Genomic DNA, 21,999 nt, shown 5'->3' with positions numbered 1-21,999 from the left:
CTAAGACTTTGGAAATGATTCATTCACCGATAAAATAAAAGAAGAGTTAATGTTTTCTGTTCGGTGATTTTTTCGGGCAGGATTATTTCGGACACTAATTTTGCGGACAGGAACTTTCTGGACACTGATTTTTCCGGATAGGATTTTTGTGGACACTGATTTTTCCGGATAGGATTTTTTCTGCCTTATAAAATTTACTCTCTATAAAATTAATATTTTATTATTTATTATTAAACGGTACTCAAAAACGAAGTTTTTCTATACTCTTCGGATTGTGTATACATATTTCCTACCAGAAACAAGTGTACGCGTCGACGTGACTCGAGGGAATCATATTCTAGCATACCTTGTAGGAATTTTGTGGAAAATAAAAATGGATAATATTTATATTTCTTTATGTACAGGAGGACTTTTTTGCCTTTTTCTATAAAAAGTAAATCAGTAGCTATTTGGCAACCAGAGAAGTATGCTCGACAGTACCGCACACTAGGTGAATATACAAGGCACATAGTGCCCTAGAGCTTCTTAATTGAAATGTAGAATTTGAATACCCAAATCGGTTACCACATCTGTGCGATTAAGCACATTGTTATTAATTTTAAAATTAATTGGTGACCTAATACTAATATGAAGTATGTATTAATAACATAAGTCAAATTTTCGAACTGTTTTGTCAATACAGTCTTGTGACAACACAGTCTTGCTACTTTAGCGTGCATCCACTGTCGTTGCTCACTTCACGGAGAATTATCTAATTTATACGTATGTATGTGGAAGACGCCCTTAGAATAACAAATGTATCAATTCATCTCGCGCACTCCTCTCCCGTGGCATATTTACATACGCGCCGGTGTCCCGAGATTTATTACATAAGGTCATACGACGGAGGTCTGTCCGTTTGACCCGGTCCAGTCGACAACTGCTCTCCTGCATCTCCACAATGGGAAGATTGTCCCGTGTCGTCAGCATAGATGTCGACACGATCATAGCCGAGTTGGGACATGGTAAATTTCATGTCATCAGCTTCTTCTTCATAGCCGTCGCAATATTCTTCAACTCGATCACTTCGGCTAGTTTCATCTTCACAGCTAGAGACACGCAGTATCGATGTCTTGTACCAGGATGCGATGCGATTCCTAGACCGAACTATAATACGTCTTGGATGATATACGCTCTACCTTATTCAGACGACGTTCCTTCGAAATGCGAACGTAAAATATTGAACTCCAGCGATGATTCTTGTGCTGCTATAAACTTCATCGATCAAACGATACCGTGTGAAGAATATGTGTACGGAGAAGGTGAAACGATCGTCAAAGAATTCGATATACCTTGTCAAGAATGGAAGAGAGCTCTAGTTGGATCGGTCAACAGCATAGGCCAATTCATCTGCCTCTCTGTCAGCGGATTAATATCAGATACACTAGGAAGAAAAAGTGTTATGGTGTTCGGAACTGTGCTAAGTGGCGTTATAGGTGTCATACAATCTTTTGCAACTAATTACTGGTTCTTCTTGTTATTTGAGTTTTTAGTCACGGCTGTAGGCTCCGGAGCGTATAGTGCAAGTTTCGTTCTGGGAATTGAAATAATGGTGCCAGGAAAAAGAGTGCTCGGTAGTACAATCATGAATGTCGTTTGTGGAATCGCAACTGTCGGTTTAGGAGTAGCAGCTTGGTTAGTTCCATATTGGCGCTATCTTCTGCGTGTCATATATTTTCCCTCTTTAATAATGATATTATCTCTATGGGCCATTCCTGAGAGTATACGCTGGTTGATGGTTAAAGGTAGGCGTCCTGAAGCCAGTAAGATCATAAGACAAGCTGCTAAACTAAATAAAGTGTCATTATCGGAAAAACTGTCTAAATATTTGGAACATTTATCTTCGGAGCAGAATTGCATTCGAAGCGATGGATATGGTTCGAATGTTAATAAAAAACTGCCATTGAAAGCAGTTTTAAAATCTCGCAAGCTAATGATACGCTTTACAGTTTGCGCCTTTTGTTGGATGACCAACGCTTTTGTGTATTATGGACTGTCTTTAAACGCCGTCTCAATTGTTGGCAATAAAAACAATCCGTATCTGAACTTCATTTTGGTGTCATTGGTCGAACTGCCGGCTCAAGCGGTCGTTGTGCTCATGTTGGATACAGTCGGTCGAAGGATCTGTTTATGCAGTTCGTTGATAGGCAGTGCAGTTTCTTGTTTCGTGTTCTTGTTGATTCCGTCTGAGCAGCAGCAAGTGGGTCTTGTCGCTTATCTATTAGGCAAAATGTTCATCACAGTGTCGTTCAACGTTGTGTATATTTATACGACAGAATTGTTTCCGACGAGTCTCAGACATTCGATCATGTCATGCTGTTCGATGTTGGGAAGGATAGGAGGAATTTTAGCTCCTCAGACTCCTCTTTTAGCGATCTACTTCAGCGGTTTACCGATGATATTATTCGGAGCCACTGGTATTATATCAGGACTTTCCATTTTAATTTTTCCGGAGACTTTAAACATAAAACTTCCAGATACGATTGAAGAAGCTGAAAACATTGGGAAGCAAGTCGTTGATTACAAAGTGAATGATGATACAGATAAATAACATGATAGTTGATCGTCATTTCAACAAAAAAAATCACTCAGTTAATATTCTGATATTTATAACTTATTTTACATTTTACTCTAAATATAATATTAAAATGTATTTAATCAAACAGTTAATAAATATTTTCATGATATAATTTCACAAAATTGTATTTTTGATAAACATATTACACAACATATTTTAGTTAGAATTTTTAATAATTTCGTTAAAACCTCTTTATTATATAGATTAGATATTCTTAGGCTAAATAGTAAAATTTTTGTGAGTTTCAGATTATTTAACATTTAGTATGTAACTAATTTTAAAACACTAAAGTATCTACATTCTACAATATACTATTTTTACATCACAACTGGGCCTCTTAATTTTTTTATCATAGCTTATAAAAGTGTAACTTTTATTTTAATTTGTATCTAAAACCAAACTCTTAAAGCTGTTAAAAAATCGCATGGTGTGTGGTCATTTCTCCGTTCACTATTATTTGGTACCATTTTTTAAAGCATCTATAAATAACAGCTTTTGTAGACTAGGATTTCCAGACGTCCTCATTTGTCCGGACTTTTAACCTTCTCGATTCCACTCTGATTTCCAATTTGTCTATTGCACAAAAATATTTTTTCTTGTTTTATTTAAATTATTTTTAATATAAGGCGTTGAGAATATTAATGGCGAACTCATATTTTTCACTTCTGAACTTAGGTCATATTTGAATTTTCATCTGGCGTATTCAAGTGATTATTTTTATATTTTTGTGTAATATTTTTCTTATTGGGAATAGAAGTAATAATAAAGAATAACATATAGTTCGCCTTATTGTTTTCTTAAATTAATAGACCAACGAATAAGTCATAACTTACTATTTTATTATTTATTAACGCAAAAAAAAACAGAACAAGCTATTTAAATACATAATTTTTAATGCTATTTTTTGTAGCAACGTCGTGTTTTTCCTAATAAATATATAGCATAAAGAAAACACAAAGAAATGAACTACACAGTATTATTATATAGCTCATTGATATATTATAATTGTTTAAGAATGATTATTGATATAATTAAAAATAAAGCGCATGCGCAAACGTCTGTCGAGACTGAAAACAATATTTTTTATTAATATACAATCGTATCAGATTTTAATTTATAAATATATTACTTAATATTTTAATTGTGTATTATATTATATTATAATAAATAATGCCTTATATCTATGTTTATTTTATTCGTGGAGTATATAATCAAATCTCGTCTCTGCGTACATTTGCAGAATCTTCAATCCATCCATTTCGACATTTCTCATCTCTCTCCTATCATCTCCCGGTTGAAACGCTAAGTTTTCATACTCCAACAAGACTATGCGTTGTTTGCTGTGTCTTTTCAAGGGCGCTTGTCCAATCAGCGATTCCGTCGTAAATGTTTCCTTTTTGTACTTCCTTTCCATTGATTCACCACAAGGTGATCCTTGTTGTGCTTCGTTTAATTTTTTGCATGTTTCAGCTATTTCGTCGCAAAGATTGACCGACGCTCCAGATTCTTTCTTGCGACTCAAGACGCCTTTATTGGACCTTCGAGCAGTGGCCGAGACGATCATGCTGGATGGGAAATTCCTCCAATCGTCGTCCTTCTTAGTTTTTGGCGGATGACCATTATCACACTCCACAAATTGCTTTGAATATTTCTTACCGTACGACGTGCTGACAATCATCTGATCGACTTTGTAAGATCAATAATAAAGATTAGATTTTGTTTGTTTTTTGGCCGTAAGATCGATAATTTCAGCCCTTTATTTAAATTAAAATGAGGGAAGATATATTCAGAAAGAAAAGACTACAAATATAAAATTCATTTCATGCGGTCTTAACGAGTACTACGCAGTTGTACGTGAATATGTGGTGAAGCGCGACATCATTCATCCTAGTCCTTCGCTGAAGCTTGGACGAATATATTTGTGGGTGACTATCCGATAACTACAAAGAATACATACAACAATAATATCGTATTGTTTCTTTGCGTGTGTCTCGAAGCTTATGAAATAAGTGTTAAAGAGATTTCATGTTGCAATAATTGGCGATAATTGATGACTTTCAAAAGTCTGCGTAATTATTGTGTAAATATTCCGATTTAGACTAAATCTATGTTGGTATAGCTTTCTAGAAAACTATTGTTTTTGAAAACTTTTTTAGCGTACACTGGTATTTATATACTTTTAAATTGACAACTTAGAGCGTCTTTAAATAAGCCAGAATAATTTATCTAAGTGAACACTCGGATTTATTTAGGACATGCCTACCAAAACGGTTGCTATGCCCAAGATGCTTAAACCGGGTGGGAATTTCTGTTCGGTTTCTTTTACCCTCGACGTCTGACAAGCTCGGATGCGGGATGAGACTGCGTATCGTTAAGTATGTAGAAAGATGAAAAAAGACATTCAAAACAATCGTGTATTCACTGGTCCTTCGGTCCGATGTGAAGTCCCTCCCGAGAGAGTCAATGTCGCGAAGGAAGATTATAAGATTTAATTATTCACGTTTATCAGTAGTATTATTTAAGTATAATTTAATAATAATTCAGGGCAGATTTGAGTGACGGGTGGCGATTACACACAAATTGAGCCGCTGCACTAGAATTTGTATTAAAAGTTTATATGGTTTACATGTTTGTTATTGAAATATGTATATGCGAGCGAACGGTGGCTGAGGCACCACCGATCATTGTCTTCCCGTCTTGGTTCACCAAAAGAATATGCTGCCTTCCACCACCGTATGTCAGTGTTACCAGAGTGTCGCCAAGTTTTGGCTATAATGAATGAATAAATCAATATATAAATAGATCCCCACATAACTACTGGGAATTAATAGCTTTATAGAAATGACTGTTAATAAAAAGGAAATTGTACATCTTGGGCCAAAATCATGTGCTTCATTGTTCATTGAACATATCTTTTGCCCCAGAATCAGTTTTCAGCTCCAGAAATTCGTCTTGACAATCATCGGAAACTTTTTTTTTCACAAAATTTACAATTTGAATTGTTTGATCTAAAACTTTTGATAATATAGCTGGCAGTCTCTTTGTAGGCAGTGCCTAACGATCGAAAGCCTTTCACTTCTGGAGATCGCACTTTTACACAAGCTTGAAATTCATATTTTCCCCATAACATAGCTAGCTGGTGCTCCATCCGTACAGACATTAGTCCATAAAAGATTTTCTGATTCAAAGAAAAATTAAACATTTACCAAAATATATGTGGCATTGATAGTTGTTTCAAGAAGAGAACAAAAGAGAAATTCCTCTTTAAATGAACCTGAGTAAACATATTTTGCAAAGACTGGGAATACGAGGCTATATCAGTCGATTCATCGAGTTAAATTTAAAATAACTGAATGCTGCAGACTTGATCTCTTGCATTACACGAACCTTGATGTCAGTTGCCAGTTGCTCCTTTGGACAGTGTTGTTCGACAGTGAAACCGCTGCAATTTCCCAACACAATTTCCATTTTTAAAGCACACGGTTTGATCAAAATTTCCCCAATTAGGTGTTTTTATGCTTTGTTATATCTAGTGCTACAACATAAGAAGCTTTAATAATATTATCGTTTTTTCTTAAGAATCCCCTTTTGAATCCAGTTTCATTTTTTAGAGCATTCCCATGACGTTCAAAAAATCTTTTTTTCTTGGCCTTGTATGTTGGATGAACATTCTAAAAATGTTGCTTAAACTTTACAGTTTCATGGAATCGTTTGACAAAACTTGATACAAATAACACATTTAGGCCTTTCTTCTCAGTTTATAATAATGGACGTTAATCAATATTAAATATATAAAGTGTAAATTCTGAGACCAGAACACAAAACGTAATTAATATCAATGATTACAATATTTTTCAAATAAGAACAATTTCAGTAATTCACCCCTGGAACACGATAATTTGGAACTTGGGAATTCCCTACGGGTTGTAAAACCCTGCTATATAGCTTCGAACTTGCTTAATTAAATCTCCACCAGACGTCGTTATTTGAGAAGGATTGTTCAAAATTACCATTTTTTGCACTTCTGTAACAATTTTTTTTTCTCAAAAAAATTTCAGAGATCTTTGAGCAAACTTTTCGAAATGACCTATATATTTTTCTAGCTTTTTAAAAAAATATATAGGTCATTTTGCTAAAATAAACTATGTTTATATAATAACTCTTAGCTAAAATAAATTATGTTTATACAATAATTATTTAAATGCTCGGTAATGGCAATGGCCAAGTTAGATGGTACCAGGGCCAAATCTGTCAAAACTGAAATAACTTGTATGTATTTATGGAACGAGGTAATTATCTGCATTGAACAGTAATTTTAGATGAAAAAACATCGATGTCTATTTTTACATATATTTTATTATTATATACTTATAAATCGTCTCTATAGAATTGTATCAACTTATTATACAACTTTATGTCACAGATTTGTTTAAATTTAGCTTCAATAGTGAAAACACCATAGTCTTTGAATGATAATGTGTTAAATAAGTAGTTTTGAAAAAAATATCATATTTAACTTTTATAGTTAATAATTACGTTTATAGTATTTAATACGTAAATTAGAACAAGTAATATAAATAAAAAGTAAAGTAAATCTTGAAAAATAAACTAAAAATATTATTTTTTAATAAATTAAATGTTTCTATTGGTTAGTAACTTTTATAATGCATGTATCTTAATAAAAAATTACATGTAAAAGTTACTTGTGTAGAAAACTTTTTACTTTGTAATAAGTAAATAATAAATAATATTTTTTAAACTTTGAAAATATAATAAAATATTCACAGGAATGATGAAAATTGAATTAATAAAAATCTACAGAATTACAACTAATTCTTTCTTAACAACGTAATACTCCTTTTAAACTTTTTCTTGGGCACTTCTTCGTCATCTTGACATTGATTTACAATGTCTGGTGTATATTTTGAAACAGGGTGTTTGATTCGACTGCTCGTCCTTTTTTCCGTAGTTTCTTTATTGATAACATAAGTGTTATAATTTTCATCTACATCCATAACGTTGGAATTATCTTGTTGCCTTTTGGACTTACGTCTTGTTTGTACTTGCTTAACAATTTTAATTTCATCCGATTCAGGTATTTTTTGTGTGAGCTCAGAATTTACTTTATTCACAACGCTCGAATTTTCAAATTGCTCACTATTAACACTATCAAAATTCTCTTGGAAGTACTTTGAAATAAGATTTGTTTTCAAGAAATGTTGGTCTATCTTACGTACCTGCGTAAGGCTGAAAATATAAAAAAAAATCATGTAATACAAACCTGATTATTACATTTGAATTACATCATGTAATACAAACCTGAGAACTTTTAACGGAGACTGATAAATAAATACGTCCTTCTTTTCTAAGCGGCTCATAAGTTTAATGGCACTATTCTTAGACATTGCAAAATCGTTTACAAACACAGAAGCGTCAATATCCTCAAGGTTCAAGCAGTGTATCAAAGCCAGACGAAACTCACATAAACGCTATAATAATCATTATTTATGCAATTGAAAAGTAAAAATATTATTAAATACCTGTTTTTGTCTTGAATCTAATTGCAGTAGAAAAGGATCCGTACAAGTTGTAGATGTGCCGTTTAAGGTACAAATATCACATATGTGATTCTGGACAGGTTTGTCTTTATGAATAAGTCCAAAGCATGATGCATGTTGCCGGGTATTACAAAAACTGAAATTAATTTATCTTAGAGAACTATTATACATAACAAAGTCCTAAAGATTTACAACACTCGAGAAAATTATTACTAACGTGCATTTCAACATATGCTTCGAGTCCACGTTTTTATCACATGGACAACGTATTTCATTTTCGGATGAATGTTCATTTAAGGAAGTAACTGGAATTACAAATCAACAATAGTAATACAATATAACTAATATCATACTGATTAGATATAATTAGATAATACATAAAATTGGCAAATCTTTCTTCGGAGGCAATGCAAACTTAAGACTTCCCTAAAATTATCATAAAAAAACACATTATTTTGTATCTTAAAAATAACACAATATTTAGTATCAGGTAAGTCCATAAATTCATGTGTATGTAGTATGTATGAATTTTGGCCGTACCATCTTCATCTTTATAATGTATATGATCCTACCATACAGATGATATACATATGAAGAATATATTTGAGTTTGGACTTTTACATATCGCTTTTTTACAGTAATGTATATTTATTACATTAAATATACGATGTACAAATAAAGATAAAAATTCTAACATACGCTCGAATTTATAAACTGACTTGATAACTGACGTGCCGTCCATACATGCGGTAGATTCAAAACATCAACCCGAATGCACGGTTGACCGACTATAAACACGAGCATGTGTAACTGCCGAGTCGCTCGCCATCAACCGTACATGCGGTTGACGTTTTGAATCTACCACATGTATGGACGGCACGCCACTGATGTAAATATATATATATATACATATATAATTATTATTATTACTTTTTCAGAAAGTTGAGAATTATGTGATTTTGTTCCTTTTTGTGTTATTATTATATTTGATGAATTAATCTCTTCGCTTGGTTCTCTTTGTGGGCTAGCTTCCATTATAATTTCCGTTTCTTCATCTATACTCATATCAGTTTCTTCATATTGAGTACTTTCAGCTTCTTCATTTTGAGTAGCGTCAGTTTCGTCATTATCCACAATTTCAGTTTGTTCATTACCCATGATATTTATTCCTTCATTCATATCGACTTCTTTAAGTTTAATTGCAGTCTCGTTATTAATGGTTTCTCCTTGAATATTCATCTATAATCACAAATATTAAAACAATACCAATATTATTATATAAATCAATTAAACTTACTTTAGAAAGATCTTTCGTTATACTCTGCTCCATTGGATCTCCAATCCTTTTTAAAAAATCATCTTCTTTGCAGCGGTCTAAATAAGCTTTCAGCAATACTTTATGAAAGGGTGTATGTACTTGACCAAAGATGACGAAAGATTTATATTTTTTCTGATCGAAGCACTGTGAATAACCTTCAGGTTGATAGTCATTCGGTGCTGCATTATTAATAAAATATATATAGACCAATATATATACATATAAATTATAATTAATAACCCACCTTCGTCAAAATAATACAGCTGTATTCCCAAATAATAATGTTCAGGCAGTTTATTTTTACAAATGTCTTTTAGACGGATAATAGAATTTAACATTAAGCATGTTGATTTTTTTATAGCTTCCAACATATCGTTGCTTCGTGGATTACTGAAAATTTCATATATTGAACATATCGTTTGAAACTTATCGTTAAAATGATAAAATAAACATTGCTATACAGATCATGTTTTTCCTTATTTTCATATTTATACTTGAAAGAGTATGATTCAATCAGGGAGTCAAAATCGTTTTCTTTTTTATAAATACACAATACAAGCTGTTTGAGCTGAAATGGTATTTTAAACTTTCATTTAATATTTTTATTATAGAATCAACATAAAAATAGGTAATATATGTACATATTGCTTGTCGATTGCATCGTATGCTGCTTTAATCCACTTGTACGTTTCACAAGCTTGGGGACACATAGATCGTTCTTTCATAACAGCAATTTTTAAATTATCCATTTCGAAAAATTCGAAAGCTTGCCGTGGAAATATATCTCTGGTGAAAGCAATGCTGCTCATTCCAATCATTGTTAATTTTTTCATGAAATTTAGAGATTGGGTTGAGTTTCTCATTACCTCCATTGGAAACAAGCGTTGCCATTGCTCATTCTGTAATTAAATTATTATATTTTTATTATAAATACATTTTAGGTATATAATAATTCAAAAGCTACCTTTATAGATATTACTACAGTCTTCAACAGATATTCAAACCGAATTTTGATCAATAGGAAAGCGCAAAAACAATTATCACTTCTCAGAAGTCAAAAATCCACATCAAAAGCAATAAAATCGTGTCGCCCCGTTACGATTTAATTGCTTCTAAGAAGGGATAATTGTTTTTTACGCTCTCCTATTGGTCAAAATTCGGTTTAGTTATGGTTCATTCAATTCTCTCTTATTGTAAATCAAAATATTGTTATAAAAAGTCTTAATATAAACGCATATGCATGTCATTAAATCAAATACTATTAATTTTAATGAAATGGAAATATTAAAAAACGACCACTGACTGGCCAGCTTTTGCCTTCCCCTTTCCCCCCCAAACTGGAAAAAGATGAAGTGAGAGTCCCTGTATTGCATAAACATTTGCCCAATAGTACATACAATATTTATATTCTAGTAGATTTTTCATACATACATACTTGTTAAATAACAGCGTAGACCTTAGTTTTTTTAATAATGTATTGTGCTTGTCGAAACGCATGACATTGCATGTAAAAAAACAGTGGCAGATTAAGGACTCGGGAGGCCCTAAGCGCATTTGGAATTGGAATCTCTCCCCCCCCCCCTAATAAATACAGATTTTTTTAATGCAGTAATCATTTTTTCATATGAATTCAAATATGTATAACAAAATAGAAATGTTAATTTTTGATAATTAAAATTATTTGTAAATTAACACATGTAGATTTATTTAAGAACATAGTAATGCAAATGCTTTCAAATGAAAGAATTGTCATTATCATTGGTTTATTAAGAATAAATATAATTACAAATAAACTTATACTCAATTATAACTTATTCTAAACTTGTACTTAATTTTAACTTATACTTTAATATTCATATATGTATATATACTTCAATTTTTCTTGATTTCGATTCAGAAAATTAATAATTATATTATCATATTCTATGAGTATTTAATATCATTTTCGATAAATAAATAAAAATTTTAAGATTTTAACCATTTTTTTATCGGTTAACGAACATGTTTATGATGTTAATATTTTACAAGAAGAAATGGTAAATTTTGAGGCCCCAATAGAACGCTTATTTTCAATATATTATAATCCGCCACTGCAAATAGAGTAGTTCTTATTAATTCGCGTAAAAGGACAATGGAGACATCACAACATGTTTATGGATAGCCACCCAGGAAAAATACTTACGTTTCATTAGAGAGACGGAGTTTTACCATATGCCTTTATTGATCTAAATAAATATGTTCGTAATTCGTCTAACCTGGTTGCAAGGAACGTATGAAAGAGTTTGCAAGTATTCAGACGGCAACATCAGCTTTTCGAGGACTCTGCCACTTCCAAGACTATTCTACTTCAGACACTTGATTTATATCTGTATGGTATTCATAACTACTAAGGCTAATATTCAATTAGAAATAAATTTATTGCCACATTTATTTTTAATTGAATATTTATTAAATTAATGCAGGAAAAACTGATGTGGAGGATGGGGGGGGGGGGGCATTAGGCTAAGACAATGACGTTTCAATTACAGCAATAATTGAACTAGTGTACAAACGCTGATTTGTTTCTCCTGAAAAGTTCAATAAAAAACAAGTATCATCGATATGTTTTGCATAATTGTGATTTTTATATTCTATATATTAAATTTGTATACATCTACTGTACGCGTAATGTAGGTAGATCTAGTGAAAATAATGCTATCTCGTTTTTAATCATCTACATACATTTTTCCGTAGAATATTTACGTACAATACGTGGCGTCGATACATATGAACGATTCCTACATCTAAATGATAACTCTTGATCAGAAACTGCGCGACCGAAAATTGATAAATTCAAAATGGTGGCTTAGTGAAAATTAAAATGTACTTTTTCTCTAAACGCGCAATGAAACGTTGTCGGTGTATTGTATTTTATAAAATGTGGCACAACGGTATCTAGGTTTAATGGTGGTCAATATAATATATGTTGTAAATACCTGCGTAGTCGGGCGGAGCGACACGGCGTTCATTTTTCGAGAAGGAAAATGGCGTCTTCGAATCGAGCGCGGCCGAGGCGCGTAGGGATGTGCTAGGCTTGTTACAAACACAATACTCGTAATAATTTATTTACGAACGAATACTAATTGATTGATGCGATAATGCGAAAGTAATATGCTAATTAATTAAAAACTCAATTTGTATATAAATATTATTCAATTTAATGAAAATAAAATAATTTATATTTTTAATCCAAATAAATATTTTTTAATCAAGATAATTCTAGGTAATAAATAAGAAAATTAAAAAAATATGGATTTTCAAATACATTTAAAAATAAAGTTATATTAATAAAAGTTTTGTGTATTTTATTCTACACTCAAAATAAACTAAATAAATCGTATTTCTTGATTACGAAACACAGTAATTTACTCAGATTTGGATATAAACGGGCTACATATTAAAATGAATCAAACAAGAACATGTTTTTTAGTTATACATCAAGAGTTTTATATTCGTTTCTATTGTACAATAAAAATAATTTCCATTGTAATGTAACTGAATACTGACCTGGAATTTCAGACAAATTAGTGGGTGTCCATATTTAGGAAATACGAATAAAGGAAGATATTTTCACATTTTATAATCAAACGACACATTTTGGAAATCAAATATATTTTAATGAACTTTTCCATTCTTAGAATTTATTTTATTAAATTATAAAACAAATCACAACTCACGATACTATAGTTATATAAGTAATATATAATTATACTGTTATAGGTCACTAATAAAAAAGCAATACAATAAAACTTCATTTACTATATTCAATATCTTTTATTTATAACTTATTTCTATCATGTCTATTAGACATAGCATACATTTATTTTCACACTTGTGAGACGAGCTTAAAAAAGGAAAAAAATATTTTTGCAATGCACTTTTACATCTCAACGAGTATTTTTATTATATTTAAGTACATCTCTATTTTAAATGTAATAATGAAACATTTAACTAAATTCTTGTTTATAATAGATTCATTTTTAAATAAAAAATATTATATAGCAGCATCGAACAGATAAAAACCTATTTTATTGTACAAACTAGAAGAATAACATTTTGTATTTATATGAAATGAGTATAATAATTGGCGTTTTTATATTCATCTTATAAACTCTATATAATTGCTTGCGTAAAATATTTATATTTTCCCTATCGATATGTTAATTTTACATTGTTGTTTACATATTTGTACATGTTATAGTTAAAATACTATACAAGTGTAATCTCCTGGTAAATTAATAAAATTCATAAAAAATATGATATAATACATATAGCTGTATTGGAGATTTTATAGAATTTTTTATACATATGTATGTGATTAAAGAAAAACAATTCGGGGTTTACAAAATTGTCCTAACAAAATAGTACACGGAATTAATCTCAATAGTTTATTTTATAATTAACATAGTCAATAATTCGAGTGTTATACAATCTTGCATATCTCAAATTTAATAAATAATAATATAAAGGATGTCATAAAATTATAAAAAAAATCTGGTATTCAATTAAAATTTAATTGCTATTTTTATGTTTTCAACAATCATTTGAAATGATCAAATTTTTCACAGTAATAATTTTCTGCGACTAGGTGAATCAAGAGATTCGTCACTAAAAGTTTATTTTTCACGTGTATAAAGTCCATTTTTAATGGACTGTAAAATAAAAATCATACCTCACATTACATTATGTATTATACAAACGAGTGCATGCTCAATTCTATACATTTACATATTTTTGTGCATTTTAAATATTTTCAGTACAAGATTATTATTTCTAACGAATATCACAAGGCACAGTTTAATATAAATCATAATCACACATTGTCATGTGGTCCGCGTAATAGTACTTAAATCGTAAAACATTGTGTTTTATATTATACAAATAATGTTGTTACGTTTAATATCCATTGTGTGACATGTAATATAAAAATTTTAAGAAATTCACATTAAATACTGACTGTTTTATATAGATATAAAAAATTTAGAAATGCATATATGTATATATAAATTATATACTATTAAAAAAACATTTTGTATAAACAAATAGACTTACAAAACAATAATATAGTCATCACAATAATTGTTCTCATTAACATTTTCAGATTCTTATATAAATAAAAAATATATTTACACATAATGGTATCGTCCAACAGTTAAATAATACTGAAGATAAAAATATGTTGAAAATACATAAATACATAATTATCATTAAAATCTATACTATATATTTACAATTAACGTTTGTTATATTTCGCTCTCTAATTTAAGGCTGCTGAACATTTTGACGTTCAATGCTTTATGTGAAAATATCCTTATTTTAAGTATTTTAAATGCAAATGGATACAATCACATGCCAGATTCTGCAATACCTTCGTCATCTGAAAAATTAAGATAATGATTAATAATAGGAAAGGAATGATTTATTGCATTTACATACATATGTAAGTAAAAAAACATAAATTATTATGCGTTTATAGAATTACATCAAGCTTTTAAGAAAGCTCCACGTGTGACACTTCGAGAACGTTACGTAGGCAATGCTACCTATGGACCAATATTCATTGATCTTTTTAGAATAGTTACAAAAAATATAAAGAGTGATGCGTTGGGAACGTTCTGAAAAGTGCTCTAAAAGTGGAAAAGCAGAAAATATAGAATTCATGTATTTATACATATTTAGATAAAACATAAACAAAAGCTATAAATTGTTTTTAAAATGATACTTATATCATGGAATAAGTTTATTTGTCGAAACAGTATTTTTTTCTTGACCTTCGTAATATCTATTTTTCTAATATACTCTATTCAGCTACAATGAATTTTTATTTGTAAGAATTATTATATAATATTAAAAAAACTCTGATCCTTTTTTGTATGTAATTTAAACTACTTGATCTTCTATGTGTTTAAATGCGTTAATGATGCCATCTCTGTGACAAGTTTCTTCAAATCAAAAAATGTTCATAGTACATTTCTACTACAGAATACAGTTTGCTATTTTTTACATTATATTTTTACAGCAGCTGGATCTTTTTACCTTCAATTGCATTTATAAAGGCAAGACAAAAATTACATTGCTCCTTTTCGGGGTAAAAACTCCAATATTCAGTGACACTATACTACAGAAGAAATGACACTTTCACGACAGCAGTTGATCCACAACGAGCAATTGATGCTCTTACTCAAAATAACGCCGTGAAATCATTAGCAACACACACTATCTAGCTATTTCTATACGAGTTATAGCTTGCAACTCTATTCAACATAAAGTTATTGACCAATTCCAGTTGTTTCTTATGTAACTAAAAAATGACAAATATTTTTACGTTCCAAACCAACAATATGTATTAAAAAACAATTTATAAATTTTAGAATCTCAAAATTAACAATATATATCATGCAAAAAAACTATGTTATTGTATTATTCATAAAATGCATGCTTAATATTTTACAATATATTACAGACCCTGAACCAAAGCTTTGTGAAATATAAGCCAGATCAGTAGTACAAATTATGTTTATATTAGATTTTCTATATCCCATCATCTTTCGATTTCGTCCGTAGGAAGACCAGAATCCTCGCTCATACTACTGGTGTCCACCGAATTTTCTTTGAACGTAGCAAACGGAACTAGATGAAGACAATGTTTATGTTTATAATATAACGTGTTTATCTACATAAAAGAAACAAGATTTTCTAGTATCGACAATAAAATATAACATTATTCATGGTTAGTGCATAATAAATGTGTATAATATATGAATTACGTGAACCACGTGGGTAAAACCAGAACCGTTAAAATGTATATAAAATAATAAAATACCTTCAAAGGCTGAATTGTGATGTATTTGATGGAGAGCCGGCGATTGATTGTTGTGATTCATCTCTTGTCCTTCAAGAACGGCTAATAAGCATTGATGAATACATATATACTGTTGTTCAGTCTGTACCATCCATACTCGCTCTTTTCTCATGTTATATACAATTCCGAATATATCGACATATTCGGCGCTTCTATTAATCTCTTGGAGTATCCGGTCTAGAGTTATAAACGTACCAGATCTGCAAAAAAATATTAAATTGTAAATATTTTCATTGCAAATTACTTAAAAAGTAATATATTACCTTCCAACTCCGGCACTACAATGAACCACTATCGGTCGCTGATCTGGTGGAACCTTTTCCCTGAATGCACGAACAAACCGTACTAATGTTTGAGGAGGATTTGGCACGCCAAAATCAGGCCAAGTAGTGAAATGAAAATGTTTGATGAAGCGTTGTGAGTCACCCTATAAAGCAAATCAAATTCATAAGAATGATAACATTACGTTTTTTTGTGTTAATTATGTTTTTTTATATAACAGGCCCTAGATATCAAGAGCATGTGTATCAACTTTACTGACAAATAAACAATGTCTGGCAATTTAAGACACCTGTTTTTATCAACTGTGAATTATATATAACCTATTTTTGATCAACAAATGACCTCTGCAGTTTTGACTAATATTTTTATATTAATAGCGCAGATTTTAAATAGTACAATTTGTTTCTGTCACGGGTGGCAGTACGAATCAAGCATGCAACATGAAGGCACAGTAGAAGGTTAAAATGTCTGACACACTTGCAACATGCATATAAGTGGAGCAGCGCTCTGTTATTAGTTCTTAAGTAAGGAAGAAGTGACATTTATTAAAATTCAACGTGAAATGATTAAGTAAGTCTTACAAATTATTTATAGATTTAAGCATATTTTTGATGATTTTTTCAATTTATTTTCTTCTATGATAAGAATATAGATTCTTTTTTTATACCGTTATCAAACGGTAGTTGTTAGATTGAAATAGTGAGTGCTAGTTATAAAATTAAATTATAGCATTATACTTACTCTACAAAGCATAAACTCTGTCACGCTCCAATCTTGATAATGACTATCATTAAGAATGGTAACTGATATATCACCATAATACACTGGCCGAGTATCGAACGGCCAATAATGGTCGCATTTCTCTCTACCCTTTTCGATGCATCTCGTCAGCATCACTATCGCCTTAGAACTGCTCTCCCAGCACATCCTCCAAAAATCGTCTCTAGTGGAATGTAAGGGACCTTGCGTCACAATAAATTCTCTAGGTGAATTGAACCCCTATAATAATAAATAAATATATAATATTTTTCATAGCTTAATGTATAATATTATATTTAAAATTAAAAATATATATTACAGGAACATAATTAGCGTTGATATAATCAGATCCTTCCTCATCGTCGACAGGTTGGAGTTTAAATCGGGAATGATCGTATGGAAGAATATTTGTAAATCGATTTTTCGGCCGGTTGCATGGAAGATCGGCAGCCGTACATGCTTGCTCTCGACCGACTTGTTTCAATTCTTCAAATTGTTCACTAAATCTGTTTTATAAAGGTTATACGAAATTAGTAAGTGAACGTGGATTGTTTTAATTATACATACTATAGAACGTTGATTACACAGGGCTGCAAAAAACTACTTTTTGAAAATTGTTTTAGTTTTGTTAAGTGATTTTTATGCAATTTTTAGTGCTGATTTTAAAAATGGCATAAATTTTTTTTTATCACCGGATTTTATCACCAAGGGACCGGAGAGGTACTGAAATGGTAGAGTAAATGTGCGAGGGATGTTGAAACAGACAGGCGCCAACAGGTTAGTGAACTGCTTTAAGTTGGTTTTCATCCGTTTTGTTGTAATTATGCTAGTTTCATCTAGTTTGGCGGCAAATGCTTTTGATTCTGATCTGTACTCTCTTTTTAAGTGTTAACACACCTAAAATAATTATTTAATATACCATATATATGTATTGTACATAAAAACCGTTTTACTGTACTTTTCATTCTACTAAATGGCAAAATTAGAAGTATGATGTGTGAAGAAACTGTACGTGACCGATTTTTTTTATTACTTTTCCAGTAATCAGCACCTAAAACACTATATAAATCACTATTTACATTCAAGATAAATTTTACATCGCAGGCCTGTGTTATCACTACTAACAAACTATTGAATATTTAGAAAATATATGTTACACAAAGTTATAGTTATAACAAACGCTTTGATGGTTACGCATATGAGCATATGCATCGTCATTGTGTACGCCGGTGTTTAATTAAACTTTGTTTTTTTTTAATATATTACATTTAATACATACATATATTTTTAGTTCAACTGTTAGGTTACATTACTTTTACATTAATGTTTGTTGGTAAATAGGTTAGATTTCCGTTGATTTTTCAACACGCTAATAAAATCAAAAAATACACACCTAAAATCAGAATCTGCTGACATGTGTCTGTAGTGCTCGGCGAAAGCCGTTATTCTAACAGGTCGAGATTCAATAATATTATCAGGAAGACTCATTGTGTCGTTTCCGTTACGCACTTCTTTAGTTTTACGACCCGAAATTCTCCTCTTCTTAATCACTAATATGAGTATGGCTACTAAAGCTATGATAGTACCAACCACTCCTATGCTAACATATATAGGAGTATTATCGGTATCTGAAAGAACAATACGCAAAATCAATATAAATCATCGATAAATATATTTTTTATATAAATATACCCTTCACCCAAATATAATACTCCTTAGATAGCATAAATAAAATATAAAAATGAATTATAAATATATTTTTTTTCAGAAAATATTGTACTGTGCATACCTGTTTGTATGGGGAAACTGTAAGCAGTATCAGTAAACTTATCAGGAGCTGTGAATGCTCTGATCTTCACTTTATAAATTGAACCAGATTTTAATGGTCCATTACAATAACCAACTTGTCTAGCGTCGCAGTTTTCGGAACCGATCGTAAAATCTTCGACTGAACTGTTGTTGAACGGATAGTATGGCTCCATGACCTATAAATGTATTATTAATATTGAAAATGCAATTATTATACACATTATATCAATTTGTATAACTTTACCTGATATGGAGGCCAAACACTATAAGCTTGAACGTCTCTCCAAGACGGCATTTCTAAACCAGAAGCATTCTTTGAATCGTCTTCAGCCACTATTATGGTAAACATAGTAATGTTTCCATTTTGTGGCGAAAAATAGTTCTTTCTAAATCGTATTTGTATCGTTGTCGGCGTTCGTCTCACTTCAGTCGGTACGACTTGAGCTCTCGGTTTCGGCGGCGCGAGGATCGGCATCTTTTGCTTCCATATGGCTTCTTGTCCATAACCCTCTTTAGTCTCCCCTTGAATTCTGAATATGTATGTTTTTCCTGGGATCAGGTTTTTAATAGTTCCTTGTGTCTCCCAGGGTTTAAAATCTTTAGTGAGGGTATGGATAGATCCTTCCAAACCGTATGTGATTGTAAATTTTCGTATGATGCCGTTCTGTTCATTTACTGGTAATATCCAGTTGAACGTAATCTCTCCAGGTTGAATATCCATCGGATGGAAACTAAAATTATATTCAAAATAAAAAAAAAATACATAACAGTGCAGATAATATGGAGAAAAAATCATTGACTTAGATTAGGTTAGAAATAAAATGTTTATTTGTTTTCACTAATACTATTTAATTCAGTGCTGATGCTCGAATAGAAAGAAAGTTGAAAGATACAATATAACTTGGGTGAAGCCGGGTACGAAAGTAATAGATTTAAAATTACCTTTCAACTTGACCAGGCACACTCTCCAATGTAATAAACCACGCTGAGATTGGAATCGAGCTTCGTAAAATACTAGACTCCGAACCAGATCTAACGACTACTGTGAACGTGTAATTTCTGTGCGGTTTTAAATTCGTAAGTGTTATAAAATTGTTTGAAGTGACATTCTGCAATAAAGAGGATTCTGTGTTGAGATATTGTATTTCGAATGCATTCCATTCGCCGCGAGGTGTGTCCCATTTGAGAGTGATTTCTGTATCGCTGATATGAGTAGCGTTCAATTCAGTTATGGGCTCTGGATCTATAATATATAATAAATTAATTATATTATGACTGATTTGATTTTATTACATCTATCTATCTATACTTACAGAGTCTATCTTGTCTCTGTATAGGCTGACTGTATACGCCATCACTCACTGTCCACACTGTTATGTTGTACAACTTTCCAGGCACTAGACCGCGGAATGTAACTTTTTTATCAGAATCGTTGGCAGCCTTTTCAATCACAGGAATATTGGGTTCGCTTAATGAGAATCTGTATGAATCGAATCTAGATGAAGATGAAGGCGTCGGCGTGTATCTTAATGTTACGGAATCCCTTTCGTGATGATCGTTTACAACCACTACCTCAGATTGTATCAAAGGTACTAAAAATAAATTATAGTGTTATTCAATTATAATAATTAAAAATAAAATATAATATGGTGATGAATAAAAAAGGCAATGCAAGACAATTCTGCACGTATATTTCTAATTTTACTTTCTTAAAACTGTGTAGTTTTTTTGAGTTATTTTGTCTTTGTTTAAAATTGTTGTACAGTGTAATTTGCTTTTACTTTTTTATTTATCTTCTTGTAAGTACTTACAAGTTCTTGTCGTTAATTTAGTTTTTTCACTATCAAGATTATACGATACTGTAAAAATTTCAAAATTGTACTGAACACCAGGCATCAAATCCCCGATCAGTACTTTGACCGGTTTAAGTTCACTTTCCGGTATATTTGCTGTAGATGGATGAGAGTTCGTTATATTTTTAGTATTTCTTAACGACGAATCAGGATCATTATTCCACCATGTTATCACATATCTTTCAACGCGACCTTCTCCTCTTGGCCATTCCAATGTAATATTAGTAGAATCGACTAAAGGTGCTATATTCGAAACAGGATTTGGACCTAAAAATCATGAACGTTAATATCATATTGTCAAGATTGATATTATAGTATCATAAAAAAATTATACTCACGGACTGTATGATTCACTTGCTGCGGACTTGTGCTTTCAACGCTAGAACTTACGGTGTTGACTTGAATTGTATATTTTTCTCCAGATGTCATATCGGTTACTTCGGCTTCTGTAGAACTCGCCGGAACTGACGGTAATCTCACCCATTGTGTGTCTGACTCGGTTCTGTATCTTATAGCGAATTCGCTCACTACTGACGAACTTGAATCAGGCCCTTTCCAATGCACTAATACTGAATTACTCGAGACTCTTTCAATTGACATGTTTGTTGGCGGAAGTGGCACTAAAACGTTAATATTAATTAAAGTATTATGTAATAAATGATAAATTCTTTAATGCTGTATTTTACTTACGAACAGCTTGAAAATATTCATGTGGTTCACTTCGTAAATCGTGACTAAGGGCAAAAACTTTTACTTCGTAGACGGCGCCAGGGAACAGATTGCGTATTACTAATCGGCCGTCCATTGTGGAAACCTTGTGGTAAAAAATAATTTTTAGTCTTATAAACAGTCTATGATCAAGTATTGAAAGATAAGATACAACTGGTAACAAAAGACAGGCG

General features: G+C 31.3%; 3 protein-coding genes across 5 annotated transcripts in view; 1 reads left to right on the top strand and 2 right to left on the bottom strand.

The window, feature by feature from the left end:
* The first annotated feature begins 415 nt into the window (after positions 1 to 415).
* Positions 416 to 2,945, top strand: LOC148231901 (solute carrier family 22 member 21-like). The gene has a single exon (XM_088191599.1). The coding sequence runs from the start codon at positions 941 to 943 to the stop codon at positions 2,588 to 2,590; it is 1,650 nt and encodes a 549-aa protein (XP_088047725.1). The 5' UTR covers positions 416 to 940; the 3' UTR covers positions 2,591 to 2,945.
* A 4,358-nt stretch (positions 2,946 to 7,303) lies between these two features.
* On the bottom strand, positions 7,304 to 12,634 carry LOC148231900 (uncharacterized). 2 transcript variants are annotated; one of them, XM_088192371.1, is made up of 11 exons: positions 12,469 to 12,634; positions 10,135 to 10,392; positions 9,955 to 10,061; positions 9,738 to 9,883; positions 9,473 to 9,672; positions 9,106 to 9,414; positions 8,553 to 8,601; positions 8,393 to 8,480; positions 8,158 to 8,311; positions 7,937 to 8,106; positions 7,304 to 7,864 (listed from the first exon to the last, which is right to left on the bottom strand). In XM_088192371.1, the coding sequence occupies exons 1-11, from the start codon at positions 12,499 to 12,501 to the stop codon at positions 7,447 to 7,449; spliced, it is 1,932 nt and encodes a 643-aa protein (XP_088048497.1). In that variant the 5' UTR covers positions 12,502 to 12,634; the 3' UTR covers positions 7,304 to 7,446. The 2 variants fall into 2 exon arrangements, with proteins under 2 accessions (XP_088048497.1, XP_088048496.1); XM_088192370.1 differs by lacking the exon at positions 12,469 to 12,634 and adding an exon at positions 11,749 to 12,371.
* A 652-nt stretch (positions 12,635 to 13,286) lies between these two features.
* Positions 13,287 to 21,999, bottom strand: part of LOC148231899 (tyrosine-protein phosphatase 10D-like) — a 52,001-nt gene continuing 43,288 nt past the window's right edge. The window contains exons 10-23 of one of the 2 annotated variants that reach the window (XR_015810692.1): positions 21,788 to 21,911; positions 21,436 to 21,717; positions 21,056 to 21,364; positions 20,558 to 20,836; positions 20,187 to 20,487; positions 19,489 to 19,975; positions 19,225 to 19,420; positions 18,829 to 19,063; positions 17,755 to 17,941; positions 17,418 to 17,675; positions 16,658 to 16,821; positions 16,356 to 16,594; positions 15,998 to 16,162; positions 14,772 to 14,909 (exon numbers count right to left, since the gene is read on the bottom strand). Coding sequence is in view for 1 of the 2 variants with exons in the window: in XM_088192479.1 (XP_088048605.1) it covers positions 14,878 to 14,909; positions 16,356 to 16,594; positions 16,658 to 16,821; positions 17,418 to 17,675; positions 17,755 to 17,941; positions 18,829 to 19,063; positions 19,225 to 19,420; positions 19,489 to 19,975; positions 20,187 to 20,487; positions 20,558 to 20,836; positions 21,056 to 21,364; positions 21,436 to 21,717; positions 21,788 to 21,911 (3,093 nt within the window). In the remaining variant the exon portion in view is untranslated. Of the gene's footprint in view, positions 14,910 to 15,997; positions 16,163 to 16,355; positions 16,595 to 16,657; positions 16,822 to 17,417; positions 17,676 to 17,754; positions 17,942 to 18,828; positions 19,064 to 19,224; positions 19,421 to 19,488; positions 19,976 to 20,186; positions 20,488 to 20,557; positions 20,837 to 21,055; positions 21,365 to 21,435; positions 21,718 to 21,787; positions 21,912 to 21,999 lie in introns of both variants that reach the window. The other variant, XM_088192479.1, reaches the window with a different exon arrangement.

Source organism: Plectrocnemia conspersa, unplaced genomic scaffold (genome assembly GCF_051122295.1).
Source record: "Plectrocnemia conspersa isolate PC_06_02 unplaced genomic scaffold, ASM5112229v1 ptg000009l, whole genome shotgun sequence".
In the NCBI taxonomy this organism is placed as follows: domain Eukaryota; kingdom Metazoa; phylum Arthropoda; class Insecta; order Trichoptera; family Polycentropodidae; genus Plectrocnemia; species Plectrocnemia conspersa.
The sequence above is the reverse complement of the archived record's forward strand: the minus strand, read 5'-3'. Positions and strand labels throughout refer to the sequence as shown.

Bases quoted from the DNA above. Each gene is read 5' to 3' on its own strand.
- LOC148231901 (XM_088191599.1), top strand. From the start codon at position 941: ATGGGAAGATTGTCCCGTGTCGTCAGCATAGATGTCGACACGATCATA.
- LOC148231900 (XM_088192370.1), bottom strand. From the start codon at position 11,799: ATGTTGCCGTCTGAATACTTGCAAACTCTTTCATACGTTCCTTGCAAC. The intron at 9,673-9,737 runs GTGGGTTATTAA...TTAATAATGCAG, and splicing joins GCTGTATTATTTTGACGAAG to CACCGAATGACTATCAACCT. The intron at 9,415-9,472 runs GTAAGTTTAATT...TTGTGATTATAG, and splicing joins TAACGAAAGATCTTTCTAAA to ATGAATATTCAAGGAGAAAC.